Here is a 24,443-nt window from a genome sequence, read left to right as displayed (position 1 = left end):
AACACCAAGGGCTCTTATCCATGTTCACACAGACTTCCCAAGGCAAATGATTCTCCTTTTGAGAGGCCCAAACAAATGTTCTGAAGAAAATGATGGGGCATCCTCTTTTGAAATGCCCAATAGGTTCCCAGTTGTCAGCACAGTGGTGGGGGATAACCTATTTTACTGATGATGTGATATCCATCTCATTAGCTACGCTAGCCTCTTCCACATAGTCTCTCAGCCCATGGAATTTGGGGGCCAGTAAATCATGAAGCTGTGGTGTGGTTTGAAAGTTTGTGATTTGTCCAGTTCTCTCCAGACTGACAGATGTCTTGTAGACTTCCATCTTTTGCCCTGTTGAAATATTTTGAGAAGTTGATTTTAAATATAGTAAAGTGGTTACAGAAAGGTGAAAAGTTTTACTTCATAAAATATTATTAAACATTAATTTTAACATTTTTACCTTAAAGAAAACTTTTTAAAGTTTGTTTTAAATAAAATAATTCTTGGGGTCCCTGGGTGGCTTAGTCAGTTAAGCGTCTGCCTTCGGCTCAGGTCATGATCCCCGGGTCCTGGGATCGAGCCCCGTGTTTGGCTCCCTGTTCAGCAGAGTCTGCTTTTCCTTCTCCCTCTGCCCCTCTCCCTGCTCATGCTCTCTCTCTCTCTCTCTCTCTCAAATAAATAAAATCTTTTAAATAAATAAATAAAATAATTCTTACATGGTTTCTCTTTCCTACCACCCCCCCACACATAAATGTTAAACTGCTCCCATGTACACATTAGTGTTCTGCTTAAAAATTTATTATAAATATTCTTTTTTTTTTTTTTTTTTTAAGATTTTACCCATTTATTTGACAGAGAGATAGCGAGAGAGGGAACACAAGCAGGGGGAGTGGGAGACGGAGAAGCAGGCTTCCCGCGGAGCAGGGAGCCCGAAGCGGGGTTTGATCCCAGGACCCTGGGATCATGACCTGAGCTGAAGGCAGACGCTTAACGACTGAGCCACCCAGGCGCCCCGATTATAAATATTCTTATACGGATAATATTTGCTGATCTCTTAGCAGAGTCTACTTAGGGCAGAAGCCATAGACTTAATGTTTTCTTTTTCTTTTTTTTTAAGATTTATTTATTTATTTTAGAGAGCACATGAGCAGGAGGGGCAGAGGGAGAGAGAATCTCAAGCACACTTGGCGTTGAGTGCAGAGCCTGATGTGGGGCTCAATCTCATGACCCTGAGATCACAACCTGAGCCAAAACCAAGAGTCTGATGCTTAACCAGTTGTGCCACCAAGGTGCCCCCGACTTAATGTTTTCTTGAGAATTATGATAATATTATTTTAAAGTTTTTTTTTTTATTTGAGAGAGAGAGAGAGAGAGCACACGAGCCGGGGGTAGGGGCAAAGGGAGAGGGAGAAGCAGACTCCCTGCTGAGCAGGAGCCCGAAGTGGGGTTCAGTCCCAGGACCCCAAGATCATGACCTAAGCCAAACGCAGACACTTAACCAACTGAGCCACCCAGGTGCCCCTCATGGTAATAGTACCTTAATACAAAGTTTAGTAGTGACCAAAAGTTACAGTTTGAAACTACTGCATTTTTGGGATTTGGATTGCTCACCAACATTCTTGCACTTACACTTGTAAGGGATTTTTGTATTTGTTTCCTTTGAGAGGTTGGCTTTTGTCCCAGTCTCGCTAGTTTTGCTGTATAATCGAACCCCAGTGATAAGGCCAAGATCATGAGAGGGTCACATTCAGTATTAATAGGGGGGAGTGGTTTGCTTGCCTTGAAGCATATAAGTAATAATGCAAACTGCGACCTACTATTAGAACACCTATTCCGAAGTGATCTCTGTCTCTGAGCACCTGGCTGGCTCAGTCAGAAGAGTATGCAACTCTTGATTTTGGGGTCATGAGTTCGAGCCCCACGCTGGGTGTATAGATCACTGAGATGATCTTGTCTCTCTAGCTTCTGAAAAATGTTCCATATCACTGTTTTCCTTTGGAGTTAACAACTGACTCCTATCAACACACCAAAGAATTATGTAAATAAGGTGATAATCATATCATGATAAGTACATATCCCAGCTATCATCGTCAGTCTCCACTTTGTTGTAAAACAGTCCTTGAATGCCTAACCAATGTCAAGCAGCCTGCCACATAGTGGATTTCAACTTTGTTACTATTTCTGTTCTGTTAAAAGGAAGTACATTTTTTAAATTTTTTATTGTTATGTTAATCACCATACATTACATCATTAGTTTTTAATGTAGTGTTCCATGATTCACTGTGCATAACACCCAGTGCTCCATGCAGAACATGCCCTCTTTAATACCCATCACCAGGCTAACCCATTCCCCCACCCCCCTCCCCTCTAGAACCCTCAGTTTGTTTTTCAGAGTCCATCGTCTCTCATGGTTCGTCTTCTCCTCCGATTTCCCCCCCTTCATTCTTCCCCTCCTGCTATCTTCTTCTTTTTTTTTTTCTTAACATATATTGCATTATTTGTTTCAGAGGTACAGACATGTGATTCAACAGTCTTGCACAATTCACAGCACTCACCATAGCACATACCCTCCCCAGTGTCTATCACGCCACCACCCTAAAGCAATTGCACTAATTCCAAGAAAGTATCTTTTAAGAATTGGAACAATTTTTATTTGTCAGGTCTTACTTGGAAAATAGTTCCCTTTTCTTTTCTCACATGTGTCTTGTACTTGTCCCTGTTTTCATTTTGAATACAAGGGCCCCAAACCCCCCTGCTTTGCTTTTATCAGGGTGCTTGCAGCTTCCTGCCGCAAAACTCAGGAGCCTTTGATGGCCCACCTTGTACTCCCTCCCCCTTCAGAGCAGGGTACAAGTTGCCCAGCAGATAAGACTGACACATTCCTGTGGAGCTGGGCCCTGTGAGGGCCCAGGGGGGTTGGAGGGACCACGCCTTCCGGACAGATGGTGCGGGATACCAGTTGCCACTCATTTGGGGAATCATACTTCAGGTATAAGCTGCTCCTGTGTATTAGCATCATTAAGATTGATTTTGGAAGGGCGCCTGGGTGGCTCAGATGGTTAAGCGTCTGCCTTCGGCTCAGGTCATGATCCCAGGGTCCCGGGATCGAGTCCTGCATCGGGCTCCCTGCTCCGCGGGGAGCCTGCTTCTCCCTCTGCCTCTCTCTCTCTCTGTCTGTCATGAATAAATAAATAAAATCTTTAAAAAAAAAAAAAAGATTGATTTTGGAAAAGAATACAGGATATACTGTTTTTGAATGTCAGAGCCGCCATGTTTTACTCTTGTGGCAATTCGTCACCTCTCCAAACCCCCATGTCCTCATCTATAAAAGGAAAACAGTAGTATCTGTGCCATAGGGTTCTTGTGAGAAGCAAGATGAAATAACACCTCTGTGGTGCGGGGCATGGCGCCTGACCCGGAGCGAGCCCCCTTCCATCTAGCTCTAACTGTTTCGTGTCAGTGTGGTCCCTCTCCAGGTAGCTAAGGTCTCACCAGTGGGCATTCTTTGGAGGTCCTGGGAACAAATGAATCTTACAGAAACCCCAAGAAATGACTTCTTGGCTTCAAAATTGAACTGCCATTAGCTTGCTGCTACCAACATAAAAAAGATAATGTTGACCTTTATAAAACTAGCCTCCAGGGTCTTTTGTTTGACTCAAATCTAGAATTTGTGAAGTGAGCCCCTCCCCCGCCGCCAGAGGCTTCCATGCCTAGTAAACCTGGTTATAAACACCACTCAACCATTAAAGCCCAAATGAAGTCAAGTGGGTATTTGATTACAGGTTTGATTAATGAAACCCAGACGTAAGACTAACTGTAACCATTCCGGATTCTTTAAATCTTGAAAACGTTTGAGAACTCGAAACACTGTGGATCTAAGTCATTTAAGTAATGCATGCCCCTTTAGGGAGGGACCTAATATCCACTCATTTCAAAGTTTGGGCTTTTTCTTAGTTACTTGTTTTCTTTCCCTCCCCATCAACAGAATTTTTCTGAACACAGGCAACATAGGCGTTCTGAGTTATCTTTGTTTATTCTATAAACAGGCTACCACGTAATCTATAAAATCAAAGGCAGTCTTATCAGCAGGCAAAAATACTTGCTATCCTTGTGCATCAAGTTGTTAGACGAGTTGCAAGAACAGAATCCCAAAGATAAAGCCTAGAAGCAGTCTCCTGGTCAGTTTGAATTTGTGTGAATCAAATGCTCTTATCCTATGAAAAAGGAAGAATTGCAATTGTAGGAAAAACTGGAAAGCTGAGCGTGGAAGACAGCAGATATGCTGAAGGTTTATGTGAGGAAGACCAAGTGCTGGTCATCTAGAAGCTGTTAGAGGGGGCTGTCATTCACACTTCTACAATACCGTGTGTTTCTGAGTATGGGATGGTCTTCTCTTTCCAGCTATTTCATTATTTCCTGATGAGGACTTTTATTTTGGGGTTGTTTTTTTTTCCTGTGTTTTTTTTTTATTGCATTTTCAACAAACCGAAATTATTTCCATAATTATAAATTGACATTACTCCTTGGCAGGGGTAAAAAAGTGTTTAAGGTAAAAATATCGCTCTTGTTCCGAAGAAGAATCTGATTCAAGTGCTGATTCTTGAGCTCTGTTGTAACCCTTGAAGCTGCTGTATGAGAAATTTTTCAGTAATCATTTCCACTATAGCTATGACTGTTCCAAACATTATCCTGTCCCATACAGGAAGTTGTAAAAAGAACTGGATATTAGAGAGGCTCCAATTTCTATTCTGTATAAGAACTCGCTAAATTTTTGAACAGAGTGTCTAAGATTATTATGTCTAAAAGCTGGCTTATTTTTCTGTTTGAATTCTGTTTTGAGATAGAATATACCATTTATTTTTATTTACCGAGAACACTGCTTGGTTCCTTGTTGCTGTTGCTATTTCTGTGAGAGGGGACATCACTGGCTCTTACTTCTTGGCACTATGAGGAGCTACCTAATGGATCAACCTAGGGACTCTTGGAAGAATAAATTTCCTCACTGAGAGTTGTTTGTCCTGTGAAGAATAAGAAGCACCTGATAGTACCCTAGCAATGTGTCCTTTTACTATAAAATAGTAATACTCAATCTAAATGACGAAGTTTAAGAAATGTCAAGGTATTTTTAAACTATTCACTTTGTAAAGAAGTTTCTGACACTGTTCTAAATTATCGAATAATTTTTTATAGAATAAAGAAACTCATTACACATGTCACCTGTTTGGAAAAAAAAATACGTATCTACCTATCAGTGGTTTCCTATCTTTGCTAATACTATTTCTTTGCCCTGTAGGCGTCTAAATACTTTAAACAAGTGTGCGGTGATGAAGCTGGAAATTAGTCCTCATCGGAAGAGAGTGAGTATATAAAATGTGTAATAGGATGGGAGGAAAGGAGGCAGACCAAAAACTGGATTATGTGTTTTGTAAGAGGTTTTGTCTCTCAAATTCTTATTACTTCCTTGTTCCAAAAATCTACATTTTTAATGTTACAATCCAGTCAGGTTTACCAAAGATCAAGTAGCCTTATGTAACCGAAACCAGTAGTTGCAGCTAGCCAATAAATTGACGTTTTCCCACTATTTTTTTTTTAATTGAGATAAAAGTGATACATAATACTAGTTTCAGGTATACAACATAGTGATTCAATATGTATGTATCTTACAATGTGATCACCACAATAAGTCTCGTTAACATCCATCACTACACAGTTATAACATTTTTTTTTGTTGTGATGAGAATTTTTAAGATCTTCCTTAGCAATTTTCAAATACACAGTGCAGTATTATGAATTATAGTCACCATGCTGTACATCACATCCCCAAAACTTACTTTATAACTGGAAGTTTGTACCTTTTGACCCCTGCCTCTGGCAACCACCAGTCTGGTCTCTGTATCTATGAAGGTTTTTTTCCAACTGTTTTTGATTGGAACAAATCATCTATTATTTTGCCTTGTTAACTCAATGCCTACTACAGATTAAAGGAATGAGGCTTAGGCAATCCCAGTGAATCCTCCATTATTCCCTTCAGAAATTAAAGCTAAAGTTCTTTGGGGACTCTCTCCCCACACTTAACAGTAACCGTGTTTCAGAGCTGCTGCAGGGATGGAAGAGAAGGCTGGCTTGTGGGGTACTGAAGAATAATGAGAGACCGGAGGGAGGAAAAGAGCTGGGGGAGACGGAGGGAAGGGCAGGAAATCCCACACATTCTAGTCAAATGGTGGTATGTAACTTCTGTGTATGAAATGTGAGGACCTTTTATGAGATCTTAGGAGAAGAGGTGGGTGTAGTCCTGGGAGTGATTGTCACAAATTAGAGTAAACAGGAATAAGTTTGGTCAAAGAACATATTTCTGACTGTTCAGAGTACAAATTTTAATTATCCTAGAGTCCCTGACTTGCAGCAAGCTGCCTTCATGGGGGGAGTTAAACCTTTTAAACAAATGAACTGGAACCTCAGCACCCACTGAGCTGTGGAGAGGAGTCTCCAAGTCAGCTTTAATGCTCTCTACTCATTGTCCTGTGACACGTGGGTCATGTGATATTTTCCACACCAGTGGGAAAGACCTGCATCAGACTGAATGGTGCCTTTTGATATCCCGCCTAGAAGGCTCAGATGCAGGAGTTTGTGACGCGGCATAACCCTGAGTCCTGCCCATAAATCAAGCAAGGTCAGCAAAGATGTTACTTCACGTTTTTGAATGTTCCACGCTGTCAGGACTGGGTATTTGTGAAGCCTTGTTAAATGGCCTGGAGCATGTCTGAGGTTGAAACTTCACAGGACACGTGTGGCATTAGCTCCCCACCCCGTGTCTGGTGGGGGAGGGGCTGAAAAAGAACAGGTAAGAAGCAGAAAAGTATCGGACTGAAAAATTGTGGGGGCTTATTACCTGGCTTGGTGTCTCCATTGGTCTGTTAGGAGATGTTGTACACTTTTAGGGTGGCTACAGATTTCAGTTACCATTCTTCTTAGGATTTGAAAACTACCTTTTTTAATGGCAAAAGAGAATATAAACACATGCTATCAACAGGCAGCAAAACTGGAGGCAGACCAGAGGGAGTCCTACCCGTTGCCGACTCCAGTTCAAAATATTTTGCATGCCTGGAATTTTCACAGATCTCAAGAGGTTTCCTCTGTGAGCAATTAAAGAACAGCCTATAGATCCAAGAGTTTCTACCAAATAACCCTTATTTAGCCTGAAACACTCGGTCAGGCTTCTTCCTGTTGAAGTCCTGAGGTGTACATCTTTGTAATGTAAAGAACAGTAATAAAATCGTCGTCATCAAATCAAATAATCATACAGGACGCAATAGAGACATAAAGGGGGAATTGACGCCGATGGCGTATCATGAGCTCGCGTCCTGCTCCCTGCTGTCCGCCCGGTCCCAGTGACGAATGCCTCCATTGTGTCCTTGCAGAGTGAGGATTCGGACGAGGACGAGCCTTGTGCAATCAGCGGCAAATGGACTTTCCAGAGGGACAGCAAGAGGTGGTCCCGGCTGGAAGAGTTTGATGTCTTCTCCTCCAAGCAGGACCCAGCCCCCGGGGCCGCCGCCGACACCCCCCTGAAGAACGCGGCGAGCCACGAGAGCATGCTGACGGAGCTCAGCGAGCGCCAGGAGGTGGCTTCGGTCCTCAGCCTCAGCAGCACGGGCAGCCTCCCCGTGCACGCGCCCCACGCCGGGGACGCGGCGACGCCCCGGACCAGCTCGGTCCTCAGCGTCTGCTCCTCCGGCAACTTCGTGGGCAACGATGACTCGTTCTGCAGCCTGCCGTCTCCCAAGGAACTGTCGGGCTTCGGCTTCAGCCTGAAGGGCCCCGAGAAGAACGCCAAGTCCAAGACGCGCAGCCTGCTGAAGCGCATGGAGAGCCTGAAGCTCAAGGGCTCGCACCACGGCAAGCACAAGGCGCCGTCCAAGCTGGGGCTGATCATCAGCGGGCCCATCCTGCGGGAGGGGCTGGACGAGGAGAAGCTGAAGCAGCTGAACTGCGTGGAGATCTCCGCGCTCAACGGCAACCACATCAACGTGCCGGCCGTGCGCCAGCGGAGCGTCTCCAACTCCACGCAGACCAGCAGCAGCAGTAGCCAGTCGGAGAGCAGCAGCGCCGTGAGCACGCCCAGCCCGGTCACCAGGACCCGGAGCCTCAGCGCCTGCAACAAGCGGGTGGGCATGTACCTGGAGGGCTTTGATCCGTTCAGTCAGTCCACGTTCAGCAGCGTTACGGAACAGAACTTCAAGAACCGCGAGAGCTACCGGGAGGACGCCGTGTTCTACATCCCGGAAGATCATAAGCCTGGCACTTTCCCCAAGGCCCTCTCCAACGGCAGTTTCTCTCCCTCAGGGAATAACAGCTCCGTGAACTGGAGGACTGGGAGCTTCCACGGGCCCGGCCACATCAGCCTGCGGAGGGAAAACAGCAGCGACAGCCCCAAGGAGCTTAAGAGACGCAATTCCTCCAGCTCCATGAGCAGCCGCCTGAGTGTCTATGACAACGTGCCGGGCTCCATCCTCTATTCCAGTTCAGGGGACCTGGCCGACCTGGAGAACGAGGACATCTTCCCCGAGCTGGATGACATCCTCTACCATGTGAAGGGGATGCAGAGGATCGTCAACCAGTGGTCGGAGAAGTTTTCGGATGAGGGAGACTCTGACTCAGCCCTGGACTCGGTCTCTCCGTGCCCGAGCTCCCCCAAACAGATACACCTGGATGTGGACAACGACCGAGCCACGCCCAGTGACCTGGACAGTACGGGCAACTCCCTGAATGAACCCGAAGAGCCCTCGGACATCCCGGAAAGGAGGGATTCTGGGGTTGGGGCCTCCCTGACCAGGTCCAATAGGTGAGAGCCTTGCCTCCCTCCAGAGATGGGGGAGGGGAGGCCCGGGAAGGGGCTGCTTCCGCTCTCGTGGGGGCGGGGAGGGGGGGGAATAGGGTCCGGGGTGGCATTCGTAGCCGCCCCTTGTGGGCTCCCAAGAAAAGTGACAGACCAGGAGCTCCTGACATCCAAAACGCACGGACAGTGTTCAGCGGGTCCGGAGTTTCGGTTCGGGAAGAGGGAGTAAGTCTTGGGGTGATTGGGGGGTGATGGTTGTACAACAGCGAGAAGGTATTTAAGGCCTGTGAGCTGTACACTTAGCAGTGGTTAAGATGGTCCTTTATGTCATGTGTATTTTACCTCAGCGGGGGAAGGAAAAGAATGGGATGGAAGTTGAGTCCTCTCCGTTCCTGAGATAAGACACCCTGCAGGGCGCAGCCCCTGCTGATTTCGCGTCTACCTGTTAGAGAGCCCTTGTACTCACTCCCTCCCCCGCTCTTCTCCCACAGGCACAGGCTGAGATGGCACAGTTTCCAGAGCTCCCATCGGCCGAGCTTAAATTCTGTGTCACTGCAGATTAACTGCCAGTCGGTGGCCCAGATGAACCTGCTGCAGAAATACTCGCTCCTAAAGTTAACCGCCCTGCTGGAGAAATACACACCTTCTAATAAGCATGGCTTTAGCTGGTAAGGGTTGAGGGTGCTCAGTAAACTAATTGGAAGAGTTTTTGGTCAGCTCCTTGAAGCTGTCCCAACACTGAGTATGTTGTAGTTCTATCCTTTATTAATACCTTTAGACTATCATCCTAGCGTAATCTTTGCATTCTTGAGGCCGTATTTGATACTGCTCAAGCCAGTCTCTCTTTAGGGAATAAGCGGCGGGATTGCTTGAGTGAGTTTCAGCTCTCAGGTTGACAAATCGCCTGTTCTTGGGGTGAGACTGCACTGCTGCTCCATCACACTGGACAGGTGCCTCCTTCCCGGTGTCAGGCAGAGCCCACCAGGGGCGTGTGGGTGGCTCAGTCGCTTTAGCATCCGACTCTTGATTTCGGCTCAGGTCATGATCTCAGGGTTGTGAGATCCAGCCCCACGTCCGGCTCCGCCATCAGCAGGGAGTCTGCTTGAGGATTCTCTCTCTCTCTCCCTCTGCCCCCCCCAAAATCAATAAATCTTAAGAAAAAGAAATAGCCCCCCATAGGTAAATATGTGCATAGTATCAGATCATACTTAGGGAAAGAAGGAAAGAAAAATTTTGTTCGTATCATAGGATGTTGAGACCAACTTTGAAATGTTTGACGTACAGCACCTGGCCTTATAACCCTTTTCGTGTATGTTTTTAGAAATCATTTCTGGGGGCGCCTGGGTGGCTCAGTTGGTTAAGCGACTGCCTTCGGCTCAGGTCATGATCCTGGAGTCCCCGGATCGAGTCCCGCATCAGGCTCCCTGCTCGGCGGGGAGTCTGCTTCTCCCTCTGACCCTCTCCCCTCTCATGTGCTCTCTCTCTCATTCTCTCTCTCAAATAAATAAATAAAATCTTTAAAAAAAAAAAATCATTTCTGATGTAAATATTTGAAGCATCGCTCAAAAATCTACCTGTGCTAAAAAATTCAGGTTATGTTTTTTTCTAAAAGAGACTCTTGAACAGTGAATGACAAAGAATTCACTGCTCTAAGATATTACAGGCTAAAATATACATGAAGGTAAAATTCATCGGAGAACTGTTCGTAATTGCTTTCAAGAATACAGCCCTTGGCGTGTGCAACGTGAGCTGGAGACTGTCAGGCTGCATGGGTCATAGATGGGACCTAATGCGTGCAATACCTTAATTTCTCTGCTGTCGGTGCAGAGACCTACCTCCAGATTGACATCCAAGTGCATTTCACTGTGTCAGCTGGGTATCCTTAAGCCTTTTCAGTCATCTGAGTGTTTATCATCGCAGTTGCACAACCTCTGCTTTTTATAAAAACAGAGAAGCAGCCCATTTCCCTTAGCAGCGACCAGAGGGGCCCGGGAGAGTCGGCAAAGCAGCGTAAGGGTCCCTCCTCTCCCCAGGTCCTCCTCTCCTCAGGACTCGTAGTGAGTTTAACTTCAGCATCAAAGCACCTCCCGTTCAAAGGCTGTTATTATGTGAGCCTTGCTAAATACAGAAGTTGTTTGTTCTGAATGACAGAAATAAGTATTGACCGGTTTATCCCCACATGCTTCAGATTCTCGGTGGAGATCGTAATGTGTTCTTTGCACATTCCGCCGCTGGGCTTTTCTCCCCCCGACAACACGAGTATTATACACACTTATGGCCACGATACCATATACTTAACTGTATGGAAATACAAATTTGGCTCTGCGCTTTCGTTTTACCTTTCGTAGGGCTATAAACAGTAACGTGTTGTGGCTGCTGGGAAGCCCTCAGAAGTCAAAGCAGCCTGTCTTCTGCAGTGTTCCTCGGTGCTTAGAGCCCTGTTTTCCCTGCTGGCTATTTAAAAGTACATATTTTACATTCTCGTTTCTGAGTTGCCCACCCCCTTCCCACCAAACCCTCAAGAATCTGAAAGTCCGTAATACTTCTTGAGCTCTGGTCAGTTTTTCCAGTGAGTCAAAACCAAATGTAAAAGCCTCGCATTGTGGGATCCATGGAATAAGGAGAAATTCTGCACAAAGTTCTTTTCCTGTTCGGCCTTGCCCTTTCTTGTCCCGTTTAGAGAGGTCACTTTTAGAGCTGAAGTTTCTGCTTGACAGCATTAAATGCGTGACATCGGTTTCCTGCTGTTCCGTGTACTGCTGGGGCTGGACCTGGTTTTAGGACTCCGGGGAGCCTGGCGTGTAGGCTCACAAAACCTTCATTGTTCTTTTTCATCTTCCTTTAGAAACCTGAAGATGTACTCTCCGGGGTCATGAGCAGGAGGATTTATTTTGACTTCCAGTCATTAGCTGGGCCCCCATTGTTGCGCTCTGGAGTTGGTTCTCATTATGTTGGACCAACACCACGTATTTGCTCTTTTCTCATCCAGCATTATATGATCCTTTTATACCTTAAATGCTTTGAAACTCATCAGAAACTTAGAAATGATTCTTGTCCATTTACAGGACAAACGGGAACATGTTTCTCAAATTTTGTAGTGAAGCGCCTCATTCAGGTCTTGAATGTTTTCTGTTTCTTATTCCTTCCTGTGCTGCCATTTTGTAAGGAAGCCCATCGGCTCCCTTAAGAATATAGACCCAGGGGTGCCTGGGTGGCTCAGTCACTGAGCAGCTGCCTTCGGCTCAGGTCATGATCCCGTGGTCCTGGGATCGAGCCCCTCATCGGGCTCCCTGCTCAGCGGGAAGCCTGCTTCTCCTCTCCCACTCCCCCTGCTTGTGTTCCCTCTCTCACTGTCTCTCTCTGTCAAATAAATAAATAAAATCTTTAAAAAAAAAAAGAATATAGACCCAGTTCTCAGAGTTAATAGTGGAAGGAGAATCCCCAACAGAGAAAATATTCCTGGGTCTCATAGCCCCCAACTCTTAGAAGATCCAGAATAGTCCTGTCCCACAGAACTGGCTGTGACAGTGCAGATGTTCTATATTTGCTCATCTGGTAGCTCCTGGCCACAGATGGCTCGTGAGCACCTGAACTGTGGCTAATACGACTGAGGAACTAAATCTGTAGTTTTATTTAAATAGCCACCTTATTAGCACAGCTCTAAAGCCCACAGGGTTTACCTGCAAAGATGGGTAAGAGTATACAGACAAATAAACCTCTCTCCCCACCTCTACTACTGTTCTTTAAATAGGGCTGTGCCCAAGTTCATGAAAAGGATCAAGGTCCCAGACTACAAGGACCGGAATGTGTTCGGGGTCCCTCTGACGGTCAATGTGCAGCGCACGGGACAGCCCCTGCCCCAGAGCATCCAGCAGGCCATGCGCTACCTCCGCAACCACTGTTTGGATCAGGTGAGGACCGCTGTGCGCAGGTCCCGTGGAATCATGGGGCCTCGGGCTCAAGCTTCCTTTTATGATTCTGTAGTGGAAATATTGCTTCTATCCTGACATGTCATGTTTTTCTTCCAACAGGTGGGGCTTTTCAGAAAATCCGGTGTCAAATCCCGGATCCAGGCTCTGCGCCAGATGAATGAAAGTGCCATAGATTGCGTCAGCTATGAGGGGCAGTCTGCTTATGATGTGGCAGACATGCTCAAGCAGTATTTTCGAGACCTTCCTGAGCCGCTAATGACGAACAAGCTCTCAGAAACCTTTCTACAGATCTATCAGTGTAAGTGTTCTTTGATTTCCACATTGTTGGCCTTGGGGAAAAGTGGGACCGGCTGAAACCCGTGGCTTCCTGTCATGCCTTTCTCTGGAACCCACACGATGACCTCTTGGAAGTATGTGTCATCTGTTTCTTCCTTTTCTCCTTGTTTGTGGAGCAGGTTTCTGTATACCTATTGAATAATGCAAAAATAAATTTCCCTTATCATCATTCTCTCAATATAGGAGCAGTTACACATTCTTACATTCTTCTGGGGGAGGTTGAGGCAGAGGGAGAGAGAAAGAGAGAAACTTAAGGAGGTTCCACGCCAAGCACGGAGCCCGATGCCGGGCTCAATCTCACGACCCTGAGATCATGGCCTGAGCCGAAATCAAGAGTCGGACTCTTAACCCACTGAGCCACCCAGGTGCTCCCCACATTCTTACATGCTGATCCAGGAGCTCACCTTTTCATTCGCTTCTAGAACAGTGTTATCTAAGATGCTTCTAGAAGAGCAGGTACCAAGATATTTCTGTTGATGTGCAGCTCTCTAGCAGGGCCTGTTGGGTTTAAAACTTCACAGGTGTCTGTGTGTTTTATCTTGCTGTAAAATGAATAAATAATCTTTTTCTGTTATTCATCTCAGCTTCTGCCAGAAATACTTGGGAAAACAATACCCATGCCCTTCTCACTTTTAAGTAAAGCTTAAAGCAAACAGTTGTCTAAATTAATGATCAAGATCAGGATTATAGCATTTACAGCCCCGTGTTTTTCTTGGCTCAGTGTGGTGTTACAGCAATGTAATATAAAAGCAGCTTCTTTCTTCGTGCTCGAATTGTCTTTAAACCAGTGCATTGGACTTTATTTTATGAGAAATGGAGCTGGTCTGGATTATTTCATTATTTGTTTCATCCTTTCAGATTTTATGAAAACACAGGTCACATTTTCCCCACCAAGGTATTTGTTATGTATTGTAACCATGGAGCTGTTTTAATCAGTTTGTCCTATGGAGCTGCACTTGAGTGACTTGATTTTTCCACCACATGCCTCTTAAAAGACAGATCTGCCTAGTAAAGGAGACCTGAAGGTTGGGCCCAGCATTTTCTACATGTATATTATTTTACTGGCTTGTTTCTCAAGCACATATTTTTATAATCGTCCCCTAGTATGCTTTCCAAAACTTAAGGAAATCACTAGTAAAAATAGCTGTTGTTTCAACTGAGTATTTTAGCAGCTTCCTTTCCACATCTTACGAATGAGCAGATCAGTTATAATTATGGAAAGTCCCCAGAGATAATGAACATTTTGTGTAAAGGCTGAGAAAGTTTTTATCCCTTTGTATATATCTTAGATACGATTTTTCACTGAGACTAAACCAAAGTATAAATGTGTGTGTTTTCAGTAATCGAGAATGGTACACTAGGAATTTCTAAAAAAAAAAAATACTTAGGAAAGAAAAACTAATTCCGTAAACCAAAAGAACAGGCATCATATCTGGAGTTGAACTCCGAGGTGGATTTAGGAGGATATTGGCATTGTGGGTGTCGAAAAATTGTTAACTCCTCCACAGGCGGGAAATCCTAGAGGGTAGTGACGCTGGTGGCGGTCCCTAATTTCTTACATATTAACCTCAAGTACACTTTCTTTTTTTTTTTTTTAGAGATTTTACTTATTTATTTGAGAGAGAAAATGAGATAGAGCATGAGAGGGGGGAGGGTCAGAGGGAGAAGCAAACTCCCTGCTGAGCAGGGAGCCCCTGGATCATGACCTGAGCCGAAGGCAGTCGCTTAACCGACTGAGCCACCCAGGCGCCCTCAAGTACACTCTCTGCAAGTGCTTGTTCAGTCCTGGGCTGAGGTCGTTGGGGCTGGTATTTGCTTTGGGACGTTTTCGCGATGTGCGTGGAAAAGCACTGAGCTGACGGGGGAAATGTCGGTGTTGAACAGGTGTGCCCAAGGACCAGCGCCTCCAGGCTATCAAGGCCGCCATTATGCTCCTGCCTGATGAGAACCGGGAGGTCCTACAGACCCTCCTTTACTTCTTGAGCGACGTCACAGCAGCTGTAAAAGAAAACCAGATGACTCCCACCAACCTGGCTGTGTGCCTAGCACCTTCCCTTTTCCACCTCAACACCCTGAAGAGAGAGAATTCTTCTCCAAGGTACGGGTCCGAGGAGATGTGCACACACATGCTCTGTTCTTCAGACCAGGGCAGCCTGCCTTTCCTTCTCGGTTGTCCCCCTGGGTTTCTTGGATTCACACTTGAGTCAAGCAGTTTGCCTCCTTCCTTCACAGCCCCCCCACTTCCCTCCTTCTCAGCCCTGGGGCTGTGACTTTCTAGACAGTCTAGTGGCACCCAGGTTTTGAGAGAGAGATTTGGGTATGTGCTTTGCCGTGGCAAGCGTTTGCCCTGCTCCTCCCCGGCACCCTCTGTGACCTTGCCGTCACACTTTCTGCCAGCAAAAAATCGTGCGGATTTACTCACCTCAAAAACTGGATGGAAATAAGGTCCTCACTGCCCTGGCTTCTGCGGGGTCAAGAAAGCCAAGCCCCCAGCCTGTGCTGGAAGTTGTAAGGTGGTTAGCTGGGTCTAAAAGAACTAAGGATAACGTTGAGCCTCAAAGCCAGGACCTGGCCTAAGCCCATTGTGCGCAAAGCTTCTCCTTGGACGTATATAAGCTGGGAGTGGATGAAGAAGAAGTCGGAGGATCTGGAAAATATCAAAGGCTGATATTTGCTCAGCACTGATTCTGACCCAACCACGGGACTACACCCTTGACATTCATTCTCTCATTTAATCCTGGGAACAATCACAGGAGGTGAAGATCCTGGCAGGGAGGTGAGACTGCAGGGAGGGTCAGTGTAATAAGTAACTTGCCCACATCTGACAGGGGAGATGGCTGAGCCAGTTGGAGCTTCTTACGGCTGTGAAGGTTTCCCTTAAGGGCCTCACAGCTGAGTAGGTAAGAAAGGAGGCCCTAATGGGACTTAACCCCGCACGTCGGACCCATCCAGTTGATCCTTTTCCTCAGCTCCGAAGGTCCTGGACAGATACTCCTTCGCTCCGGGCCTGACGCCTGGTTGTGCTAGGTGAAGTCAGCTTTGCTTCTGAAAGCCGTGCAATACTTAACATATCTTTTTATCTAGTTCTCACGTGAACTGAGGCCTTCCATCTTCAATAGGGTAGGGAACAAGAGATGAGCAGGAGAGAGAGATCAGGTAAGATGAAGAGACACCTCTAGGAAACAACAGATGGTCCCCTGGCCTTCAGGAGGGGATTTTATTTATTTAGACTGTAAAGAAGAGTGACCCCCACACAGCGCCTCCTGTCCTCGCGCCCCTTGCAGCTGCCTCTGTCTCCCCACCAACAGCCGTAGACCTTCCAAGCTGCCCTATTTAAATAGGAACCTGTTTAACGTGATGGCTTTAAACAGCCTAGATCTCACTGAGAACAGTCCCTTTCATGTTTTTTGTGCTTTGCTGATAAAACTGAGGAATTTTAGTGACCAAAGTAAAGCTCTCCTGAACCTCTTGGGAATGCATAGGCTCCGGTAAAATGGTTTTTTTCTCTCCTTTGGGTTTCCTAGAATAACACATTAATTAAACACCCATAAATATCTGAATCTACCCCCTCCCTTATTTCTTCTGCCTAGGGTAATGCAAAGAAAGCAAAGTTTGGGCAAACCAGATCAGAAAGATTTGAATGAAAACCTCGCTGCCACTCAGGGTCTGGCCCATATGATTGCTGAGTGCAAGAAGCTTTTCCAGGTAAGGAGTTGGGGAGCTTTGTTATTTGTTGAGGATTATGTAAATTATGAGGACAAAATCTTAGGCACCGAGTTTGCTCACATCTTACCAAAAGATCTTTCCACAGCTGGAGATTATATACATAGCTCAAGAAGGTCTTTCTTTTTTTCTTTTTCTAAGAACATCTTACTTATTTTATAATGTATGAGCTCATTAGAGTTAACGTGTTGAATGAAATTTGCCTATCGCCATACTCCTTGACTTAAAAAGCAAAAGCAACCAATGATCTGAAATAATTCTGTATCTGAGAAGCCTGTCCTCATCCACTTAAGCCCCGTATTCGTCATTTACCCTCCTCCTGTGACTTTTCAAAGAAGAACACCTTACATGAGAATAGGATTTTTGGATACGTTTATGAAGGTGACGTGTTTGTGTCCTCACAATACCTTGGGAGGTCAGCAGGCCCAGCCCTTAGTGTGCAGGGAGACGGAGCAGGTGGGGTGCCCGCAGCACCTCGAGAGCCCAGCGTGTTGCCACTGCCCCGCCCCTTCCCCTGATGGGCATCGGGAACAAGTACAGGCACACTCACCTCCTTTTGGTCTCTCGCGTCCCCCACAGGTTCCTGAGGAAATGAGTCGATGTCGGAATTCCTACACAGAACAGGAGCTGAAGCCCCTCACTCTAGAAGCACTGGGGCGCCTACATCACGACGAGTCGGCTGACTACCAGCACTTCCTCCAGGCCTGTGTGGATAGCCTGTTTAAAGAGGTCAAGGAGAAGTTTAAAGGCTGGGTCAGCTACTCCACATCTGAGCAGGCCGAGCTCTCCTATAAGAAGGTAAGTCTTGGCTCTGTTGTCAGCCGGTTGAGTTCCAGCGGTCAGGGTTCAGGTTCATCAGAGGTGAGACCCTGGGGCCAGCTCAGCTCTCCATGGGCATCTGTCACCCATTCCCTTCCTTGTAGACCTGGCCAGCCAGGTGATTCGGTTCCCCAGGGAAGAGTGGAATCCAGGTCAGCAAGGAATCATAGTCAACTCACACTTGTTGGAGGAATCGGACCATCTACTGAAATCCATTGGTTCCACAGAATCACAGTACAGTTCCCTGGGCTATAGGTATTGGGCTTTAGTGCATCCTATGACATGCTTAGATATTTCCATAATTTGATCAGAATCCCCCTGCACGCTCCTCTGTTCTCAGCCACTCTTCTCTTGGCCCTTTAATGAGTGGGGATTACTTGGGGGAGAAATTAACTTGTTAGGACTAAAAGCCCCTAGAGGGCAGGGATGTCTTGTATGGCTTAGCATGATAGGCCCGTGATAGTATTTCGTGATCCCGTCTCTACCACCTTGAAAAGAAATAAACAGTGACAGCACCTGGATGGCCATGCAAGTGTTAGGATGCAGATAAATGATCTGATTTTTATTGCGTTGACCCTCATATGAGTCCCAGGAAAACAAATGTTAATAATTTTGATCAGAAAATTGGCCAAAGGCCAGGTCTTCTGGCCTGCTCTTGAATATACTTGGGGATACCAGCATATAGATAATAATTAGCCTCCAAACACATGACTCTACATACAACCGGCAATTGGCCTTCGAAGTGTAGGGGTGTGTGAATTGTCTTAGTGCTGAAAAATACATCCTCTTTTCAGGTGAGCGAAGGACCTCCCCTAAGGCTTTGGCGGTCCACCATCGAAGTCCCTGCCATGCCTGAGGAAATCTTAAAGCGCCTCCTCAAAGAACAGCACCTCTGGGACGTAGACCTCTTGGATTCCAAAGTGATTGAAATCCTGGACAGCCAAACGGAAATTTACCAGTATGTCCAAAACAGTATGGCGCCCCACCCTGCCCGGGACTACGTGGTTTTGAGGTGAGAGCTTCCAAATGAATCCCTGTAGCAAGGATGTGCCTGGTGTCACTGAATGTGATGAGATGGTAAAATTAAGTAAAGTAGGAGGTATGCCTCTGTGAAATAGCGTTGAACCCTTCCAGATACAGAAAATGTGTCTGTATGTATTCCAACAGTGTGTTCATCCCTGAAAATAGTTGGAACGCTTTTGGAATCGAACTCAGAAATAGAGGCCCATTTGGGGCGCTCGGGTGGCTCTGTTGGTTAAGCGTCCAGCTCTTCTTGATTTTGGCTCAGGTTGTGATCTGTGGGTTGTGAGATTGAGCCCTGCATCAGGCTCTGCGCTCAGTGCAGGGTCTGCTTGTTCCTCTCCCCACTCACGCTCTCTCTCTCTCTCTCAAATAAATAAATCTTTAAAAATATTTAAAAATACAATAAATAAATAGAGGCACCTTCAATTGAATATGCTCATTGGTAGCAGTTTCTCGCCCCTTCTAGGATAGATTTTTCTCACCAGAAACAGCAAGTGAATGCATAAGCCAGGAAATAACATTTAAGTCCCAAGTGAGCTGTGGTTAAAGCTGAATTCTATGTAATTCATAAATTCTCTGGAGACATTATCGAACGAGGAATTCCAAAAATCTTTGAGGAAATGGCACATCATTAGTCCAGAGCTTTCCAACAGAGCAGTGCTCGTTTGGATGGCCATGTGCTAATTCGTGAAATGTAAAAATGGTTTTCAGTCACACTTCATGTTGGTTCTCTTTCAAAGAACTGATGTGTGAATATATACGCACCGTAGCGGCTCTGTACGGAGTTCCTCACTCGAGAGCCCTTGCACAATAGTTCAGAGGGTGCCATCCATCTAGGACTGGGTCACACAGCATAGGAACTGATCCTGCCCCTCAGTTGTCTCTTTTGACAGTGGGGCCCATTTTCAACTTGGCTTCCTGGCGGTTCCATCTTTTTCCCCTCTGGTTTTGTCTCTACAGAACATGGCGGACTAATTTACCGAAGGGCGCATGTGCCCTTTTACTCACCTCCGTGGATCATGACCGGGCACCTGTGGTGGGGGTGAGAGTCAATGTGCTTCTCTCCTGGTATCTGATCGAACCCTGCGGGTCGGGGAAATCCAAACTCACCTACATGTGCAGAGCCGACTTAAGGTACGTTCTGATTCTGATTTTTGTGACATGGTGAGGGTCATGAGGAAGATGAGACTTTTTGTCTGCTGCAGAGAATGGCTTAAATGAACACATCATTGTACCTTGTCTACTCCCTAAAGAACAGTTTTTATAAAGTCACACCTTCCTGTTTCTTGGTCTTTGGGGGACCGCTTCCTGATCTCAGTCCCTTAGAGAAGGTGGTGTGATACGCTGCTTCTGCCGTGCATTTAAAGCCATAGGAAATGAGAGCTGGAACTAGCAAGCAGATGATTCTCGTTTTATATTCAAAGGTATTTGAAAATACGAATATATGTGAATATATAGAGTATGTTTCAGCCATTAGTCAGGCCTATAGCGGGTGCCATTGATGAGTGTGTGTTCATATCAGAAAACTCACTGAAATGCAGCAATAACAGCCAAAACATGAACCTCTCAAAACTTTACACAGTGGTTAAATTCTCATTTGCAGTCTTTACCTCTTGGTACTTTTCCAGTCATCTGTGTGATCTGTTTTTGTTCTGTATGCTAAAGCTTTCCCTAAACCATGTCACTCAGTGTCTGTACTCGGTATGTTGTTCCTTGAGAAACTTCTGGCTCCAGAAGTGTAATGGCTATGCCAGGAGGTTACCGTGGAATACTAGCAGTAGTCCTTGCTTACGTGGCTTCTGGATCAAGACATGGAAGTGTCCTCGGAGCTCCGTCCGGCTTCTTTCGGGGCTTTCCAGTGTGAAGAACCCATCTGCTTTTCCTTTCCATTGCAGGGGCCACATGCCAGAGTGGTACACAAAATCTTTTGGACATTTGTGTGCAGCCGAAGTCGTGAAGATCCGAGACTCTTTCAGCAATCAGAACACTGAAACCAAAGACCCCAGATCTAGGTGATTACTGAAGCCGAGCGGCTGTGTCCACCGTCCGGACGTTTGTTTCTGGAAGCCCTTTGCCGGTCCTTGGAAGAATGGGTTCTGAGTCTAGTCCTGAAACTAAGACAGCTAGAAGTTGGAGTGTGGGGATCACCTGTAGCGATTTTAAGACATTTTTAAAGCTGCTTCCTGTTTGTTGAAGGTCTAGATTATAGACCTTGCCTGGAATATATAAGACTGTGCAAAAGAGAAAAAAAAAAAAGTGTTCTTATTCAAGTTGCTTCTGCGAAGCAAAACTATAAATACGTTACAGAAAATAATGAAGAGACGTCATTCTCTTGTGATACTGGTGTGTGTGTCCCTGTGTCGTCGTATCTGCAGCGTGTTGGGGGACCGGTGTATCCACTGGAATCGTTGGTACTCTTCGACCTGTTTCTCACTGAGATGAGCAAAGAAAGGTTTGCACAGAGGAGTGTCTGTACGTGTGTTTGTTGCTGGTTGAGTGGAGAGAGGTGTACATTGGATCACAGTGTCTGGCACACTGGGACGCCTTCTAGAAGGATTTTGATGCGCCAGGTTCAGTTTAACCTGAGATACTGACCGCCCGTGGACCCATCCAGAAAGGGGACCCAACACCCTTGGTCGCTTCTTTCTTTTTCCAAGTCATTAAGCACATTCCTTTTTCACCAACCTCCTCTTTCCTTAGAAGTAATTGTAGTCGATTGATTCCAGCGTCCTTTCTCAAACACAGTTGTCTTTAGACCTGATTGCAAATAGCGATATAGTTTTTTAACCAGTATGGATTAGTTCAGGGAAGAAACTACTCCCCCCCCCCCCCCCCAGCCCCCACCCTTACTAGCTCCAAAGCACAGTTTTATTTGGGGGTTTTTGTGTTTGTTTTGTAAGTCAAGATACAACGACTGAACACCCTAACATCTACTCCTGAATCAAGCCTCAGAACCTTTTACCTGTTGGAATGCTTTGCATTTTCCTGTTTATAACCAAAAGTCTTGAAGACACACCGAAAACATCGGAAACTATGTATGTCCCAAGGAAATCCCTGTAAATTCAACCCACGGTATTAAAATTTAACAACAGGTGCTGATTGTTGTTAGTCACGGCATTTCTGAAAGCTGCACATATTTAGTTGTTGGATTTGTCCTGAAATTTTCAGCAAATAGTTTTTCTGGTTTTGCAACTTTTTTTGTGTGTGTGCTTTGTTTTCCCTACATTTCTTTTTCTTTTCCTTTATAGTGATGCCCTTGGACGATCTTTTTAGCGGTAAAGGAAAATAGTGATCACAGGGAAAAAAAACTGAAAAAGCACCAGCACAGTTTTTTGGAAGGGTGGGTGGTCTTTGTCCAGGTTTTACTGTAACCATAAAGATTGACTCATGAGACAGTATTAGTGAATTTATTTTGTATGGATCAAAAGTGAATAATGTATGAATGAGAGCTGTAAGAAGGATTTTTATTTTGTTATAATTTAGTTACCATTGTCAGTGTTATTTCAAAGGTTCTTTGAAGAATTTGCAGTGGGGGGGAGATTAGAGTTTTAAGATTTGAGTATTTTGGCTATCAGTGTTCCTCATGAAGATATACTTGTATATTCAATTTTAATAGCTTTCAGATTTGTAAGATTATATGCTGTATATACCATTCTATTAAGATAAAGAAACATGTCCACATGTCCACTGTGCTTTCAGACATAGATAAAGCATGATAAAAATTATTATTTAAAATATACTTGTATTTATACCTCAGATATTCTTTTGGGTTTTGTACCTCAAGGCTTTTTTTTTTTTTTCCTAATGTAAATACACTTTACATGAATACAATCTAAGTGAAAGAAAAAATAAAGAGGTTTATAACTTGCTCTATATCTGTACAGAATATAATCCATAAGTGCACTATTAAATGTTTCAAGTAAGGGAAAGGTCTGGCCTGCTTTCCTGTGTATTGCATCTCACTCCTACCCTTAAAAACCACAGAATGCAAAGCGTATCATTCTAGCATCAACTAAAATGAAAATCAGATTTGCTGAAGGAGAAATCGGACTGCAAATCATTCCAAGGCCAAACTGCCACTGAGCCACTCACTAACAAACAGGAAACCCTGGTGAAGGTTCAGGAAGCATGGAGATTCTCTCCTAACAAAGGTCGTTAGGAAACGATGCTGAGAGAGTTACAAGGATAAGGAGCCAGCGAGAGAAAGATGCTCATAAGCAAAGCCAAGGTCACCATTAAAGTCCACACAAGGTCTCTTTCCCACTGGTCCGCTTTCCTGTAGAAAGGATTCCTTACACGTACGACAACAGGAGAATTCAAAGGATGTGAATGTTCCAAGAACTCTGTGTAAGTCACCTCGAGTGCTATTGCCATGACTTACTATTGTGACTAATCACCTAGATTGTAAGCTCTTTGAGGGCAGGGCTCTTCTACACATCTTTATAATCCCCTACAGCGGCTTTCAGTGTTTTGTACTTGTAGGCACCTAATAAATTTATTATTTGCTAAATGGAACTCATTGACTCCGCTTCTGTTATTTGAGAAGGGAGAGAACCTGGGGTGCCATCTGTCGTAAGCCCTCACTTTGGTGCATCACTGCCCATTTTGAGATTGCAGAGAGTGGACATGGTTAAACCTAATGGAATCTTAAAGTTTGAGCTGGTTGAAGGCGCATGGATACTGTATATAGAGGCTGCCGACACTGATTCTAAATTCAGAGTTCTTTGTGATGGAGTTTTAATCCTGTCTTGTTTCTTGGAAACTGCTGCCATTTTAGAAGAGGTTTTATTTTGACAAACACTCAGCCTGGGTATAGTAGAGGGGAAAAAACCAAACTTCACAATAATTTTTAAAAGACACAGAGACCAAAGGTTTTTTTGTTTTTTTTTTCCTCCTCTTCTCTACCTCCAGACCCGGTTTCCTCAGAGCTAAATAAAATAAAGCACGGGGCGCCTGGGTGGCTCAGTCAGTTAAGAATCTGCCTTCTGTTCAGGTCATGATCTCGGAGTCCTGGGATCGAGCCCCACGTCAGGCTCTTTGCTCAGCCCGCTTCTCCCTCTCCGTCTCTCCCACTCCTCCTGCTTCTGTGCTCTCTCTCAAATAAAATCTTAAAAACTCAGAACATGTCCTAAGCCTGGAATACCTACAACTTTAGTTGTTTGACAGGCTGCAGAGGGTTACCAGGAGGGAGGAGACATCCTTAGATGCCACTGTAGATTCATTTGGCTTTGCCAGGCTACCCATTTACTTCTCCACTCCTTGAGTCAGTTATTCAATGCCTACTGTTTACCTCACACTGCGCTCAGTACTGAAGACACGGCAGTGAGCAAAATGTCCTCACGCTAAAACCTGCTCACAGACACGAACAGAAATGATACGCCATGTACTGACTGAGGACAGGCTCCTGGGCACTCAGGAGGGGTGGCTTAAGATCTTCATGGAACAAAAGTCAAGGTAGTTATTATACTCAAAACATCTTGCTCACCAATTTATAGATAGAATAACTTGGAAAATTCTAACAAAATCAGATGGTTCTTTTAAGAGAGGTTTTTTTTTTTCAGAGCTGTTTTTCAGAGCTGATGAAGACAAGTGAGATTTTTGAAAAGTAAAATCTAAAGAAAAATTAAGATGATCCTAATCAGTGCTTTCTAACATCACTAGTTAGGTGTGTGTATGTGTGTGTGTGTGTGTGTGTGTGTGTGTACAGGGAGAGACAGGCTATAGAGGTGTGTAGAATTTTATAACACCATTCGTGGGTCTTTATTTCCGTCCACTTTTCACACTTAATT

General features: G+C 45.2%; 1 protein-coding gene across 5 annotated transcripts in view; it reads left to right on the top strand.

The window, feature by feature from the left end:
* The window catches only part of DLC1 (DLC1 Rho GTPase activating protein), a 427,572-nt gene extending 404,403 nt beyond the window's left edge, over window positions 1-23,169 (top strand). For all 5 annotated transcript variants that reach the window (XM_035004119.1, XM_035004120.1, XM_035004121.1 and 2 more), the window contains 11 exons: window positions 5,279-5,342; window positions 7,404-8,827; window positions 9,313-9,489; window positions 12,573-12,732; window positions 12,853-13,051; window positions 14,974-15,187; window positions 16,680-16,794; window positions 17,392-17,610; window positions 18,426-18,643; window positions 19,615-19,788; window positions 20,550-23,169. In XM_035004119.1, the coding sequence (XP_034860010.1) occupies window positions 5,279-5,342; window positions 7,404-8,827; window positions 9,313-9,489; window positions 12,573-12,732; window positions 12,853-13,051; window positions 14,974-15,187; window positions 16,680-16,794; window positions 17,392-17,610; window positions 18,426-18,643; window positions 19,615-19,788; window positions 20,550-20,670 (3,085 nt within the window). In that variant the 3' untranslated portion in view covers window positions 20,671-23,169. The remainder of the gene's footprint in view (window positions 1-5,278; window positions 5,343-7,403; window positions 8,828-9,312; window positions 9,490-12,572; window positions 12,733-12,852; window positions 13,052-14,973; window positions 15,188-16,679; window positions 16,795-17,391; window positions 17,611-18,425; window positions 18,644-19,614; window positions 19,789-20,549) is intronic.
* Window positions 23,170-24,443: the final 1,274 nt, after the last annotated feature.

The sequence above is a fragment of the Mirounga leonina genome, unplaced genomic scaffold, assembly GCF_011800145.1.
Source record: "Mirounga leonina isolate KUSES-001 unplaced genomic scaffold, KU_Mleo_1.0 Mir_128, whole genome shotgun sequence".
NCBI lineage: Eukaryota > Metazoa > Chordata > Mammalia > Carnivora > Phocidae > Mirounga > Mirounga leonina.
Note: the sequence above shows the minus strand (reverse complement) of the source record. Positions and strands in the feature narration are given on the sequence as shown.